The sequence below is a fragment of the Somniosus microcephalus genome, unplaced genomic scaffold (assembly GCF_052327205.1).
Source record: "Somniosus microcephalus isolate GS21.2 unplaced genomic scaffold, FLI_Smic_1.0 unresolved_chr2, whole genome shotgun sequence".
In the NCBI taxonomy this organism is placed as follows: Eukaryota; Metazoa; Chordata; class Chondrichthyes; order Squaliformes; family Somniosidae; genus Somniosus; species Somniosus microcephalus.
The window spans coordinates 34,122,542-34,138,376 of NW_028225180.1; the positions used below are offsets into that span (position 1 = coordinate 34,122,542).

At 50.0% G+C, this 15,835-nt stretch overlaps 1 protein-coding gene across 5 annotated transcripts in view; it reads right to left on the bottom strand.

Annotated features, from left to right (window-relative positions):
- zfp91 (ZFP91 zinc finger protein, atypical E3 ubiquitin ligase) overlaps nt 1-15,835 on the bottom strand; it is a 116,578-nt gene that overhangs the window by 31,986 nt on the left and 68,757 nt on the right. For all 5 annotated transcript variants that reach the window (XM_085975927.1, XM_085975931.1, XM_085975928.1 and 2 more), the window contains 4 exons: nt 9,056-9,379; nt 6,187-6,244; nt 5,879-5,971; nt 4,957-5,037 (listed from right to left, as the gene is read on the bottom strand). In XM_085975927.1, coding sequence (XP_085832053.1) covers nt 4,957-5,037; nt 5,879-5,971; nt 6,187-6,244; nt 9,056-9,379 — 556 coding nt within the window. The remainder of the gene's footprint in view (nt 1-4,956; nt 5,038-5,878; nt 5,972-6,186; nt 6,245-9,055; nt 9,380-15,835) is intronic.

Here is a 15,835-nt window from a genome sequence, read left to right on the forward strand (position 1 = left end):
TGGAAATTGGTGAAAGGTCACACTTTGAGACAACCCTGGTGCAAATTGTGGCCTTCTGTAATGTTTGCTGAAGGTTCTTCTTCAGAGGAGGAATTTCGTGGGTTCAATCTTCGTCCGTGGAAGACTGCAGTAATGGAAATGGCGGACATGGTGAAAGATGTAGGCCCAGCAAACCCTCTATCACCTCAGTGAAAGTGATATTGAGCAGTGGGTTGATGCAGATAGAGAAGTTGCTGTTGTGCATTTGCTAAGTGATGATGAAATAATGGAGACGGTTTTGAATCCAAAGAAAGAAAAGGAAAGTGTGATGGAAAATGAAGACGATGAGCTTTCTGAAGTGAACAAGATTTCTTGGGCTAACGCTGCAGCAGATCTTGCTTCATTCATGAAATTTGCTGAAAGCTGTTCTTGCTATTCTGCCCAAGAAGTTATGCAGCTCCATATTCTGCAGTCTACCTTTCTACAAAGAAGGCAAGAGTCCACTGAGCAAGCAGACATCCGGGACACGTTTAAGAAAGCTTCCAAAAGAGTTGGAGCAGTGGAAGTGCCTGAACAATCTGTTGAAGTGCATGATCCTGATGAACCAGTTGGCTTGGAATAAGTGTAGAGTCAACCACCGTACAGTACTTTATACTGTACTGCACAGTCGTTTAAGTTTTGGTGCACTGCACAGTCGTTTATAAGTTTTGTTTTACTGTTAAGTTATTAAAGAGTTATGGATTACCATCAACTGGCAGTACTGTACTTAATCAAGCATCTTTCACCATCCATTTAACAACATTCTGTAGGCGAGTACCCAATTACTGTATATTGCACATTTCTTGATTTTTAAATTTTTCTTAGTTAAAAACAGCCTGGGTAGATAATCCGCTCACCACTCCGGAACTTTTGATAGATCGGTATCACGCCGGTCCCGGATATCAGAACTTTTCCTGTCGTTAGGGGGGTGTTTAAACTACCTTGGCAGGGGGATGGGATATGGAGTGGTGCTATAGTAGGGGGTGATGCACAGCCAAATATAGAGGAAAAAACAAGTCAGCCTGGAAGGCAGAGCAAATATGTAACAGCACAAGGGAGTAGGGCAAGGCTGGATGGCATTTATTTTAATGCAAGGAGTCTTGCGAGTAAGGCAGATGAATTGAAGGTGTTGATGAACACATGGGAGTATGATATTGTTGCTATCAGAGAGACATGGTTGAGGGAGGAGCAGGACTGGCAGCTCAATATTCCGGGGTATAGAATCTTCAGGCGAGACAGAGGGGGGTGTAAAAGAGGAGGGGGTGTCGCAATATTAATCAAGGAGTCAATGACTGCTGTAAGGAGGGATGATATCTTAGCAGGTTCCTCTAATGAGGCCATATGGCTAGAGCTTAAAAACAAAAAGTGGGCAAGCACTTTGTTGGGAGTGTACTATAGGCCCCCAAAGAGTCAGGGGCAGATAGAGGAACAGATATGTAGGCAAATCTCAGAGGTGCAGAAATAATAGCGTAATAATAGTACGGGATTTCAACTTCCCCAATATTAACTGGGATAGTCAGAGTGTGAAAGGCTTAGAGGGTGCGGAATTTGCAAAGTGCATCCAGGAAAGCTTTTTGAGCCAGCATGTAGAAAGTCCTACAAGAGAGGGGGCGGTACTGGACCTAAGTCTAGGGAATGTAGCCGGGCAAGTGTCAGTAGGAGAGCATTTTGGTGACAGTGACCATACTTCAGTGAGATTTAAGGTAGTAAATAAAGGTTGTAAACTGGGGGAAGGCCGATTTAAATATAAGGCAGGATCTGGCCAAAGTGGACTGGGATCAGCTACTTGTAGGAAAATCCACATCAGAGCAGTGGGGGTCTTCAGAAAGAAAAGAGAGAGTACAACGTCAACATGTTCCCATAAAGGTCAAGGGTGGGACCAACAAAACTAGGGAACCCTGGATGTCAAGGGATATACAAGAATGGATTAGGAAAAAAAGGGAGGCTTTTGGCAGATACAAAGGACTAAAAACAGTGGAAGGCCTAGATGAGTATAGAAAGTGCAAGGGGGTACTTAAAGAAATTAGGAGAGCGAAGAGGAGGCATGAAAAAACACTGGCAGGCAAAATAAAGGAAAATCCCAAGATGTTTTATAAGTATATTAAAGGGCAAGAGGATAACCAGGAAAAGAGTAGGGCTCATTAGGAACCAAAGTGGCAATCTGTGTGTAGAGCCAGAAGATGTAGGTGAGGTTTTAAATGAATATTTTGCATCTGTGTTCACTATGGAGAAGGACAATGTAGGCATAGAAATCAGGCAAGGGGATTGTGATATACTTGAACAAATTAGTATTGAGAGGGAGGAGGTACTAGCGGTTTTAGCGGGCTTAAAAGTGGATAAATCCCCAGGCCCTGACGAGATGTATCCCAGGCTACTATGTGAGGCAAGGGAGGAGATTGCAGCGGCTCTGACACAAATTTTCAGAACCTCTCTGGCCACAGGGGAGGTGCAACAGGACTGGAGATCAGCTAACGTACTACCTTATTCAAGAAGGGTAGTAGGGATAAACTAGGGAATTACAGGCCAGTGAGCCGAACATCAGTGGTAGGGAAATTATTGGAAAAAATTCTGAGTGACAGAATTAGTCTCCACTTGGAGAGGCAAGGTTTAATCAAGGATAGTCAGCATGGCTTTTGTCAGGGGGAGATCATGTCTAACTAATTTGATTGAATTTTTCGAGGGGGTGACTAGGTGTGTGGATGAGGGTAGTGCAGTTGATCTAGTCTATATGGACCTCAGTAAGGCTTTTGACAAAGTCTCGCAGGGGAGACTGGTCAAGAATCTACGAGCCCATGGGATCCAAAATTGGCTTAGTGGTAGGAGGCAGAGGGTGATGGTCGAAGGTTGTTTTTGGGACTGGAAGCCTGTGTCCAGTGGTGTACTGCAGAGATCGGTACTGGGTCCTTTGCTGTTTGTAGTGTACATTAAATGATTTAGATATGAATGTAGGAGGTATGATCAGTAAGTTCGCAGCACTGGCTCTTCACTTAAACTTAGCTCCCAAATTCCCAGACCTCTCTGCCGTCAAGACTATGCTTCTCCACTAGACTAGTGAATCGCTTGATCCTGTGAGACAACATCGTTCATGTCCGAGGTCGGGACCCAGGAGCGAGGACAAGCCCAGCAGCGAGGTGAAGGCCCAGGAGTGGCGCAGCGTGGACCAGCAGCAGGGTCGGGGTCCAGGGAAGGTGCGGCACGGGCCAACAGCGAGGTCGGGAGGACCACAATGCATCCTACGAAACCCAGGCAGAGAGGACCTGCGGGAAGGAGGGAGGAGGACAGTAGCATTATGTTTGTGCGCGCTAGGCCGTTGTAGCAGAGCCTGGTCTCCAATCATCTTGGATCCCCTTGCCATTGGACCAAGACCGTGCTCTGTCAAGCCCGTGTGGTAGATGGTGTGCAACGGCCACCCCACGTTAAATGAATTCATGCACAGGCATCTTCCACCCTTTAAAATGAAGCTCGGGACCTTGAACCTCAGGACCCTCATGGACAACCCCAACAGTGACAGACTGGAACACCGTACTGCTATCATTGCCCGGGAGCTCAGACGTTTCGACATTGACATCGCCGTCCTAAGTGAGACCCGGCGGGCAGGGGAAGGCCAGCTCAAGGAGCAAGGTGGTGGCTACACCGTCTTCTGGAAAGGCAACAGCCACCGTCTGCCCCACCTGTAACAGAGGCTGTAGGTCCCGCATTGGGCTAATCAGTCACCTGAGAACTCATTTTTAATGTGGAAGCAAGTCATCCTTGGTTCCAAGGGACTGCCTAAGAGAAGAGAAGTTTGCAGATGACACAAAAATTGGTGGAGTGGTAAATAGCGAGGAGGGAAGCCTCAGGCTACAGGACGATAGACGGGTTGGTTAGATAGGCAGAACAGTGGCAAATGGAACTGAACCCTGAAAAGTGTGGGTGATGCATTTTGGGAGGACTAACAAGGCAAGGGAATACACAATGAATGGTAGGACCCTAGAAAGGACAGAGGATCAGAGGGACCTTGGTGTGCATATACATAGATCCCCGAAGGCAGCAGTACAGGTAGATAAAGTGGTTAAAAAGGCATATGGGATACTTATATTCTATGCCTCGGCAAGAGCAAGGAGGTTATGAAGGAGCTGTACAAAACACTAGTTAGGCCACAGCTGGAATACTGTGTGCATTTCTGGTCGCCACACTATAAGGATGTGATTGCATTGCAGAGGAGATTTACCAGGATGTTACCTGGGCTGGAGCGCTTCAGCTATGAAGAGCGACTGGACAGGCTGGGGTTGTTTTCCTTAAAGCAGAGAGGGCTGAGGGGGGACCTGATGGAGGTGTACAAAATTATGAGGGGCATAGATAGGGTGGATAGAAAGGAACTTTTCCCCTTAGTAGAGGGGTCAATAACAAGGGGGCATAGATTCAAGGTAAGGGGCAGGAGATTTAGAGGGGATTTGAGGAAAAACATTTTCACCCAGAGGGTGGTTGGAATCTGGAACTCACTGCCTGAAAGGATGGTGGAGGCAGGAACGCTCACAACATTTAAGAAGCATTTAGATGAGCACTTGAAACGCCATAGCATACAAGGCTACGGACCAAGTGCTGGGAAATGGGATTAGAATAGACAGGGCTTGATGGGCAGCGTGGACACGATGGGCCGAAGGGCCTCTTTCAGTGCTGTAAAACCTGTTCTCCTCCTCCCACGAGTTAGACAGAGCCCATCAAACCGGGGGTCACTAAATGGACTGAAATTGAGGGGGGGGGGGGGGGGGGGGGTGGTCAGTCGATTGGAGAATGAAACTTTTGTTAACCAAGGATATTAAGGGATATGGGGCAAAGGTGGCTAGATGAAGTTTAGTCGCAGATCAGCCACGAACTCATTAAATGGCGGAACAAGCTGGAGGGGCTAAATGGCCTGCTCCTGTTCCTATAGCTGGGATCACTTCAGGCTGCCTTTACCTTTTGGGAGGTTCCACCTGCTCCACTGTCTCCAGTGTTTCTTTCTCTTGCCGCGGTCTCCGCCTCTGTTTCCCACGCTCCCTGAGGATCACATCACAACACACTCGAGAATAGATTGGATATGAGGTGCTCCCGACACAGAGCGAGGGAGCAGCTGAAGGATGGGGGGGTTGGGCGTAGAGAGAAAGAGAGAAGGGGGGGGAGACGGAGAGAGGCCGGCCGAGGCGGGGGAGACGGAGAAAGGCCGAGGGGGGGGGGGCCACGCCGCGAGGCCGAGGGGGGGGGGGGGGCCACGCCGCGAGGCCGAGGGGGGGGGGGGGGCCACGCCGCGAGGCCGAGGGGGCCACGCCGCGAGGCCGAGGGGGCCACGCCGCGAGGCCGAGGGGGCCACGCCGCGAGGCCGAGGGGGGGGGGGGACGGGCAGAGAGCCCCGAGGGGGGGGGGGGGGGGAACGGGCAGAGAGCCCCGAGGGGGGGGGGGAACGGGCAGAGAGCCCCGAGGGGGGGGGGATGGGCAGAGAGCCCCGAGGGGGGGGGGGGGGGGGGGGACACGCACAGAGCCCCGAGGGGGGGGACACGCACAGAGCCCCGAGGGGGGGGGGGGACACGCAGAGAGCCCGGGGGGGGGGGGGGACACGCAGAGAGCCCGGGGGGGGGGGGGGACACGCAGAGAGCCCGGGGGGGGGGGGGGGGGGGCGACACGCAGAGAGCACGATAAGGAGAGCGAGGTCAGCGGTGGCGGGGGGCGTCGACGGACGCGAGGGCAGACGTTGAATCACGTGTCGGGAGGAAAGGCAGGTTTGGAGAGAGGGGCGCGGTGAGAGAGGAAAGGCAGGCCAGGGGCGCACACGATGGGGGCGCAAAGGCGAGCTGGCCTCCGGGTGCGCGAGGGGTCCACGCCCGGCCCTCCTCACCCTCGTTACCTGTGTGGTGACGGCTCGTACATTGCATCTTTGGGATCGTCATGGAACGGGATGTCATCGTCCGTCTCCACAAACTCCGCCTCCTCTTCCTCACTGCAAAAACACACGCAGGTAAGTCACAGGGAGCAACACCGCCCACCTCACTGTCAGACCAAGTGCTCCCCGCAATGAATTCCCCCCCCCCCCCCCCCCCCGGACTCTGCCCCACCCACCATCAGGGGAGAGGGGGCCGTTCTGTTGCTGTATTTATGGAGGGTGGGAGGCAAAGGGTCATTGATCGGGCAGGACGAGGGCGGGCTGTCTCCTACCTGTTTACCAGTTCCGGCTCTCTCATGGAATCGGGGAGACCAGCGGCAGCAGCTAATCCTGGGGAGAGAAGAAAGGAGAGGTGAGAGGACACGGGAGCACTGCAGGTAACCCTGGGGAGGGAGTGGAAGAGGGGATTGTGGGGGGGGGGGGGGGGGGGCGGCGGCGGGGAAAACACGGCAGGTAAGCCTGAGAACGTTTATCTTTGGGAGAGTCAGCACCCGGGGGACCCCAGGGAGGGTCAGTGCTCAGGGAAAACCTGGTCACCAGGGAGGGTCAGGGACCCCTAACCCTAGTGGTCAGTAAGGCCATAGAGGAAAGCTTATATTTGAGCGAGGGGTCACTTGCTCTGTGTGCCTCAGTGCTACACCCCCAGCCTCCTCCTTAAATTTATTCATTCACAGGATGCAGGAGTCACTGGCAAGGCCAGTATTTATTGCCCATCCCTAATTGCCCTCGAGAAGGTGGTGGTGAGCCACCTTCTTGATCCGCTGCAGTCCGTGTGGTGAAGCTACTCCCACAGTGCTGTCAGGGAGGGAGTTCCAGGATTTTGACCCAGCGACGATGAAGGAACTGCGATATATTTCCAAGTCAGGATGGTGCGTGACTTGGAGGGGAACTTGGAGGTGGTGGTGTTCCCATGCGCCTGCTGCCCTCGTCCTTCTAGGTGGAAGAGGTTGCGGGTTTGGGAGGTGCTGCCGAAGAAGCCTTGGCGAGTTGCTGCAGTGCATCGTGTAAATGGTACACACTGCAGCCACGGTGCGCCGGTGGTAAGGTGGCGGATGGGGTGCCAATCAAGGGGCTGCTTTGCCCTGGATGGTGTCGAGCTTCTCGAGTCTTGTTGGAGCTGCACCCATCCAGGGAAATGGAGAGTACGATAAAAATGGCATCAAAGAGATACATTAGTTATAACCAACGTGGGACGCCAACTGAAGGGATAATTACAGTCCTAGCCTTTTTCGGGCTACCCCAGATCATGTGTATTCCCCAGACATTCACCTTCAACCAAAGTTAGAGATAGCCGAATTCTATAAGACGCTTAATTGGGTCTAAAGGTTCAGACTATCTCTCCCTAAACGAAAGAAACGACTTGAAGATGTTACCGTCCTCCAGATAGCACTTTTAATAAGTTTAACTAGATGTAACCTTCTGGATATTATGAGGGTCCGGAATACCCCCCAGAATTCTGCAACTCCTCACAAAAAGAGTGTACAGAAATTGAGTTTGCGAGATTGATACAGAAATACTACTTCAATAAATCTATATATTTTTAGAATTGTCTCAAGAGTCGACATACAGTTAACAGCTTTTGAGTTAATCACAACATTAACAGTTGAAAAACAAATAGCTTACATTTCTTATCCTCAGAGATTCTTACTCACAAATCTTAAACTTCGTATATTTTTACATTTCTTATTCTTAATTCTAATCCAGGATATCCACCAAAATCAAATACCTTGATTATCCAAGACTCAAGAGTTGGAGGCTTACAGAGTGGTTCTGAAGCAGAGAATCGCTTGACCCTTCCCAGCAACTTCTCACTGTCTATCTGAAAAGCTCTTATTTTTATACTTTATTTCAGTGGTTTATCCTTTGAAGTTTTCTGCTGATGTAAGCTGATTATCTTTCTTCATTCTCTCTGTTGAATTCTTACTATTCTTACTGTCATTTCAGCTGCCAACTCTCAGACTTCTGTCTCTATCTTTAGGTGTTCAATAGTTATCATAAAAAACGGTTATAGCTTATGTATCTCTTTGATGCCATTTTTATCGAAGGTCTTCCATTCAATTCTTAATATTGGCTTAACTGGTTTTAGCAGACGTCATGATTCCTAACTGTTCCAAGTTCAATACAAAAACCATGCGATTGCTTGGTGTCATCTATTGAAGTCATATTTTCAAAGTGTTCTGTAGGTACCTTTTACAACATGTAAATCAAAACCACTTCAACCAGGGTACTTGATTGTTTTCTAGCTATCTCAATGGTTGCATTAAGAATTATGTCTCCTGTCTTCCAAGTTTAACCTAAAAACTATTTGACCAGCAGGTGTTTCTTTTACTTGATGTCATCTTTTCAAAGGCACATGTCTTTTTTAATGTTTCTGTGTTCCTGTTCAAACTAACACTTTATTTGGGTCATTCCATTGTTTCTCCCAAACTCCAGACCTTCTAGAAGCACCAAACTGCTATTTCAATAGGGCCATTGTTTTAGTATTTTTAACCAATTCCTATTTCAAAGCTTGTGTGGTATTTTACAACTTGTGTTATCAAACCATCCCACCTCAGAAGCCGGTATTGAGACAGCTCGTGTCGCCGAGGCTTTCCAGACTTTTAAACCCAGTATATCATGTATTAATAAAATCAGAATTCTGTTCATATGATGGTGTATTTTTCTGAAATATGGCTTATTCCTTCACAAGTATACCATCACACTCCTGGCTTGTGCCTTGTAGGTAGGTGGGTGGAAAGGCTTTGGGGAGTCAGGAGGTGAGAATACCCAGCCTCTGACCTACTTTTGTTGCCACAGTATTGTGTGGCTGGTCCAGTTAAGTTACTAGTCAATGGTGAACCCCCCCAGGATGTTGAGAGTCAGTGCCCAGGGAACCCTAGGGTGGAGGTCAGTAAGGCCTCAGAGTAAAGTACAGCCTGATGTCTGTCTGCTAGAGCCAAGAGATTGACTGACTGACAATACCCAGGAAGCTCTCCCAACAAACTTGAAATGTCCCTTTGCACAGTTTTTGCTCTTAACCAGGTTTGGGCCCTTGTAAATAAGCTTTATTGTGATGTGTAACATTTAACTATAAAAATAATAGTCTATATTAAACAGCCACCCCAAGCCTCTGGCCTATTACACCGTCACAGCTGTACTTACCAGCGAGCGTGATGCTCTCATCCTTCTGGTCTGGCACCGACTCGCAGATGAGCTGCATTGTCTCTGCCTCCATGTCGGTCTCGGTGTTGACCGCTCGCTCTCCGGCCAGGTCCCGCCTGTTGACCGCGTGCGTGTGAATTTCTGGGGCAGGGTAGGTGGAGGGCGAGGCTTCCTCCCAGTAATGGGCCTCCCACTTGGGTTCCGGGGCGGTGTTGGACTCCGGCTCCTCACACGCACTCTTGGCTCTCCATCGCCCTCGGCCCGGCTTGGTCTTCATCAGAACCACGGGCGCCGTCTTGAGCACCGGGAGCTCCGGCAAGGGCTCTACCGGGAGAGAGAGAGAGAGTGAGAGAGAGAGAGAGAGAGAGAGAGTGGGAGAGAGTGGGAGAGGCAGAGAGAGAGGCGGAGAGAGAGGCGGAGAGAGAGGCGGAGAGAGAGGCGGAGAGAGAGAGGGAGAGAGAGAGGGAGAGAGAGAGGGAGAGAGAGAGGGAGAGAGAGAGGGAGAGAGAGAGGGAGAGAGAGAGGGAGAGAGAGAGGGAGAGAGAGAGGGAGAGAGAGAGGGAGAGAGAGAGGGAGAGAGAGAGGGAGAGGGAGAGGGGGAGAGAGAGGGAGAGAGAGAGAGAGAGAGAGAGAGAGAGAGAGAGAGAGTGGGAGAGGCAGAGAGGGAGAGGCAGAGAGGGAGAGGCAGAGAGGGAGAGGCAGAGAGAGAGGCAGAGAGAGAGAGGGAGAGAGAGAGAGAGAGAGAGAGAGAGAGAGAGAGAGAGAGAGAGAGAGAGAGAGAGAGAGTGGGAGAGAGAGAGTGGGAGAGAGAGAGAGAGAGAGAGAGATTGAGATTGAGAAAGGAGGAGGTTGAGAGGGGAAGGAGAGCAGGCCGGCGCGTGGGCAAGGAGAGAGCGCCAGATCATGTGAGGAGACAGAAACAGCGAAAGAGACAGGAGAGGGGCAGAGAGGAGTTTCAGCACTGTCCGAGATGGGATTAGTGTTCACAGAATCACAGAAACCCCACAGTGCATAGAGGCCATTTCGGCCCATCGAGCCTGCACCGACACATATCCCACCCGATCCCCGGAACCCCGTAACCCCTACACCAACACATGTCCCACCCTATCCCCGTAACCCCACATATTTAATCCCCCCCTAACACTAAGGGTCAATTTATCATAGCCAATCAACCTAACCCGCACATCTTTGGACTGCTCTGAAGAGCTAGCAGGGATACGATGGGCCGAATGTCCCCCCTCCTGTGCTATAACCTTCGATCACAGGTGAGGTTGCTCGGCACAGCTGCACACCTTGAACCGATCCACAGCCTTAAGCCCATGAAATGCTGCAGCACTTCCCCAACACAGCAGAAGAGCAGGCTCTGCCCGGCAGGGGTGCTGTGATCTGCCTGCGCCACCAGAGGCCCTCAGTGAGCGGGGCTGGGCACGGCAGCGCCCTCACCTGGCCGCTCGCTGGTAGTGCAGCCCTCCCATTCACCACACATGGATACAAGAGGAGGAGCGGCGCCGCCCTGTGGCCCCATTACAAGGTGCCAATGTTCCAACGGGCGCCTCAGTTGATCGTTTTACAGATTTGCAGCATATTTGGCACTGGGACCTCCTGCATCGATTCCACTGGGTGAAAAGGGGAGCGGGTAAGGAAAGTTCAGATCTATTGGGGGAAAAGGGATAACTGCAGAGACTCCACACAGACACTATTAAATTAGTAACTGTTAATAGTATATTATATTAATAATTAGAAACATCTTAGTCTTAAGTTTCTGTAAAGTTAGTTAATAGTCGAATAGATAAAGGCATGGCAGGGCAGCTCAGTCCAGCAGAATGCACATCCTGTGTCATGCGGGAACTCCAGGACGCTTCCCGTGTCATGGACAACCACGCGTGCAGGAAGTGTCGCCAGCAGGAGCGTGAGCTCCGGGTTTCGGAGCTTGAGCAGCAGCTGGCGTCACTGCGGTGCATCCACGAGGCTGAGAGCTACGTGGATAGCATGTTTCAGGAGGTGGTATGGTCACCCTGCAGCTAATGAGTGCGCGGGCAGAGAGGAAATGGGTGACCGCCAGATAGAAGAGCAGGACCAGGCAGGTGGTGCAGGAGTCCCCGGAGTGCATCGCGCTCTCCAGCCAGCATTCTGTTCTGAATACTGGTGAGGGCGATGGTTCCTCTGGGGAGTACAGCCAGAGCCAAGTCCAGGGCACCACGGATGGCTCAGCTGTACAGGAGAGGGGAAGGAGGAAGATAGGAAAAGCAATAGTTGTACGAGATTCAATAGTTAGGGGGGCGGACAGGCATTTCTGCGGCCGCAGACGTGACTCCAGGATGGCATGTTGCCTCCCTGGTGCCAGGGTTAAGGAGGTCATCAAGTGGCTGCAGAACATTGGGGGGGGGGGGGGGGGGGGGGGTGGAAAGAGAGAGAGGGTGAACAGCCAGAGATAGTGGTTCATATCGGTACCAGTGACATAGGCAGAAAGAGGGATGAGGTCCTGCAGGCAGCTTTCAGGTAGATGGGAAAGGGATTAAAAAGCAGGACCTCAAAAGGTAGCAATCTCTGGATTACTCCCAGTGTCACGCACAAGTGAGTAAGAAATAGGAGGACAGAGCAGATGAGCGTGTGGCTGGAGAGATGATGCAGGAGGGAGGGGCTTCAGATTCCTGGGGCATTGGGACCGGTTTTGGGGGAGGTGGGACCTGTAAAGGCCGGACGGGTTGCACCTCAACAGAGCTGGGACCATTATCCTCACTCGTGCTGTTGGGGAGGGTTTAAACTAAGTTGGCAGGGGAATGGGCATGAGGATATAGCATTAGAAAGGAAAAACAAAGGAGACAAAGGATTGGGAGAGACAGATAGCACTAAAGTAATAAATAGCAAGGTATTAAGTGGGGTCAGACTGAGAGAGAACACAGGATGGTCTAAGACAAGTTTACAGTGCATGTACGTGAATGCACGAAGCATAGAAAACAAGGTTGGTGATCTGCAGGCGCAAATAGACACAGGGGAATATGATGCCGTAGCAATAACGGAGACCTGGCTCAAAAAAGAGCCGGATTAGGTATTAAATATTCCTAGGCAGGATCTGGCCAATGTGGACTGGGATCAGCCACTTGAAGGAAAATCCACATCGGAGCAATGGGAGTCTTTCAGAAAGGAAATGGAGAGAGTACAATGGCAACATGTTCCCGTAAAGGTCAAGGGTGGGACCAACAAGCCCAGGGAACCCTGGATGTCAAGGGATATACGAGAATGGATGAGGAAAAAAAGGGAGGCTTTTGGCAGATACAAAGGACTAAAGACAGAGGAAGCCCTAGAGAGGAGTCATAGAGTTTTACAGCACAGAAAGAGGCCCTGCGGCCCATCGTGTCCGCGCCGCCCATCTACCCCTGTCCTGTCTAATCCCATTTTCCAGCATTTGGTCCATAGCCTTGTATGCAATGGCATTTCAAGTGCTCATCCAAATGCTTCTTGAATGTTGTGAGGGTTCCTGCCTCTACCACCCTTTCAGGCAGTGAGTTCCAGATTCCAACCACCCTCTGGGTGAAAAAGTTCCTCCTCAAATCCCCTGCCCCTTACCCTGAATCTATGCCCCCTTGTTATTGACCCCCCTACTAAGGGGAAAAGTTCCTCTTTGTCTACCCTATCTATGCCCCTCATCATTTTGTACACCTCAATCAGGTCCCCCCCTCAGCCTTCTTTGCTCCAAGGAAAACCACCCCAGCCTGTTTTGTCTTTCTTCATAGCTGAGGCGCTCCATCCCAGGTAAGCTCCTGGTGAATCTTCTCTGCACCCTCTCCAAAGCAATCACATCCTTCCTATAGTGAGGCGACCAGAACTGCACACAGTACTCCAGCTGTGGCCTCACCAGCGTTTTGTACAGCTCCATCATAACCTCCCTGCTCTTATATTCTATGCCTCGGCTAATGAAGGCAAGTATCCCATATGCCTTTTTAACCAGCTTATCTACCTGTTCCGCTGCCTTCAGAGATCTATGTACATGTACACCAAGGTCCCTCTGACCCTCTGTACTTCCTAGGGTCCTACCACTCATTGTGTATTCCCTTGCCTTATTTGTCCGTCCAAAATGCATCACCTCGCACTTTTCAGGGTTAAATTCCATTTGCCACTTTTCCGCCCATCTGACCAACCCGTTTATATCGTCCTGTAGCCTGAGGCTTTCCTCCTCGCAATTTACCACCCCACCAATTTTCGTGTCATCTGCGAACTTACTGATCATACCTTTTACATTCTCATCCAAATCATTTATGTAGATCACAAACAACAAGGGACCCAGCACCGATCCCTGAGGTACCCCACTGGACACAGGCTTCCAGTCACAAAAGCAACCTTCGACCATCACCCTCTGCCTCCTGCCACTCAGCCAGTTTAGGATCCAACGCGCCAAGGCACCCTGGATCCCATGGGCTCTTACCTTCTTGACCAGTCTCCTATGCGCGACTTTGTCAAAAGCTTTACTGAAGTCCATGTAAACCAAATCCACAGCATTTCCCTCATCCACCCCCCTAGTCACCCCCTCGAAAAATTCAATCAGATTTGTCAGACATGATTTACCCTTGACAGAGCCATGTTGACTATCCCCGATTAATCCTTGCCTCTCCAAGTGGAGACTAATTTTGTCCCTCAGAATTTTTTCCAATAATTTCCCTACCACAGATGTTAGGCTCACTGGCCTGTAATTCCCTGGTTTATCCCTGCTACCCTTCTTGTTTAATGGTACTACATTAGCTGTTCTCCAGTCCTCTGGTACATCCCCTGTGGCCAGAGAGGTTCTGAAAATTTGTGTCAGAGCCCCTTCAATCTCCTCCTTTGCCTCCCACAGCAGCCTGGGATACATCTCGTCCGGGCCTGGGGATTTATCCACTTTTTGGCCTGCTAAAACCGCTAGCACCTCCTCCCTCTCGATGCTAATATGTTCAAGTATGTCACAGTCCCCTTGCCCGATTTCTATGTCTGCATCGTCTCTCTCCATAGTGAACACAGATGCAAAAAATTCATTTAAAACCCTGCCTACATCATCTGGCTCTACACACAGATTGCCACTTTGGTCCCTAATGGGCCCTACCCTTTCCCTGGTTATCCTCTTGCCCTTAATATATTTATAAAACATCTTAGGATTTTCCTTTATTTTGCTCGCCAGTGTTATTTCATGGCCCCTCCTCGCCCTCCTAATTTCTTTTTTAAGTATGCCCCTGCACTTTTTATACTCCTCGAGGGCTTCTTCCATCTTTAGTCTTTTGTAACTGCCAAAAGCCCCCCTTTTATTTCTAATGCATTTTTGTATATCCCTTGTCATCCAAGGTTCCCTGTATAAAAAGTGCAGGGGAATACTTAAAAAAAAGAAATTAGGAGAGCGAGGAGGGGCCATGAAATAATACTGGCGAGCAAAATAAAGGAAAATCCTAAGGTGTTTTATAAGTATATTAAGGGCAAGAGGATAACTAGGGAAAGAGTAGGGCCCATTAGGGACCAAAGTGGCAAACTGTGTGTAGAGCCAGAGGATGTAGGTGGGGTTTTAAATGAATTTTTTGCATCTGTGTTCACTATGGAGAAGGACGATGTGGACATAGAAATCAGGCAGGGGGACTGTGATATACTTGAACATATTAGCATCGAGAGGGAGGAGGTACTCGTGGTTTTAGCAGGCTTAAAAGTGGATAAATCCCCAGGCCCAGACGAGATGTATCCCAGGCTACTATGTGAGGCAAAGGAGGAGATTGCAGGGGCTCTGACACAAATTTTCAGAACCTCTCTGGCCACAGGGGATGTGCCAGAGGACTGGAGAACAGCTAACGTAGTACCATTATTCAAGAAGGGTAGTAGGGATAAACCAGGGAATTACAGGCCAGTGAGCCTAACTTCAGTGGTAGGGAAATTATTGGAAAAAATTCTGAGTGACAGAATTGGTCTCCACTTGGAGAGGCAGGGATTAATTAGGGATAGCCAGCATGGCTTTGTCAAGGGAAGATCATGTCTGACCAATTTGATTGAATTCTTCGAGGGGGTGACTAGGTGTGTGGATGAGCGTAGTGCAGTGGATGCGGTTTACATGGATTTCAGTAAGGCTTTTGATAAAGTCCCGCATAGGAGACTGGTCAGGAAGGTAAGAGCCCATGGGATCCAGGGTGCCTTGGCACATTGGATCCAAAACTGGCTTAGTGGCAGAAGGCAGAGGGTGATGGTGGAAGGTTGTTTTTGTGATTGGAAGCCTGTCTCCAGTGGGGTACCGCAGGGATCGGTGCTGGGTCCCTTACTGTTTGTGGTCTACATTAATGATTTGGATGTGAATGTAAAAGGTATGATCAGTAAGTTCGCAGATGACACGAAAATTGGTGGGGTGGTAAATAGCGAGGCGGGAAGCCTCAGGCTACAGGACTATATAGATGGGTTGGTCAGATGGGCGGAACAGTGGCAAACGGAATTTAACACCGAAAAGTGTGAGGTGATGCATTTTGGACGGACTAACAAGGCAAGGGAATACACAATGAATTGTAAGACCCTAGGAAAGACATAGGATCAGAGGGACCTTGGTGTGCATGTACATAGATCCCTGAAGGGAGAACAGGTGGATAAGGTGGTTAAAAAGGCATATGGGATACTTGCCTTCATTAGCCGAGGCATAGAATATAAGAGCAGGGAGGTTATGATGGAGCTGTACAAAACGCTGGTAAGGCCACAGCTGGAATACTGTGTGCAGTTCTGGTCGCCACACTATAGGAAGGATGTGATTGCTTTGGAGAGGGTGCAGAGATTTACCAGGATGTTACCTGG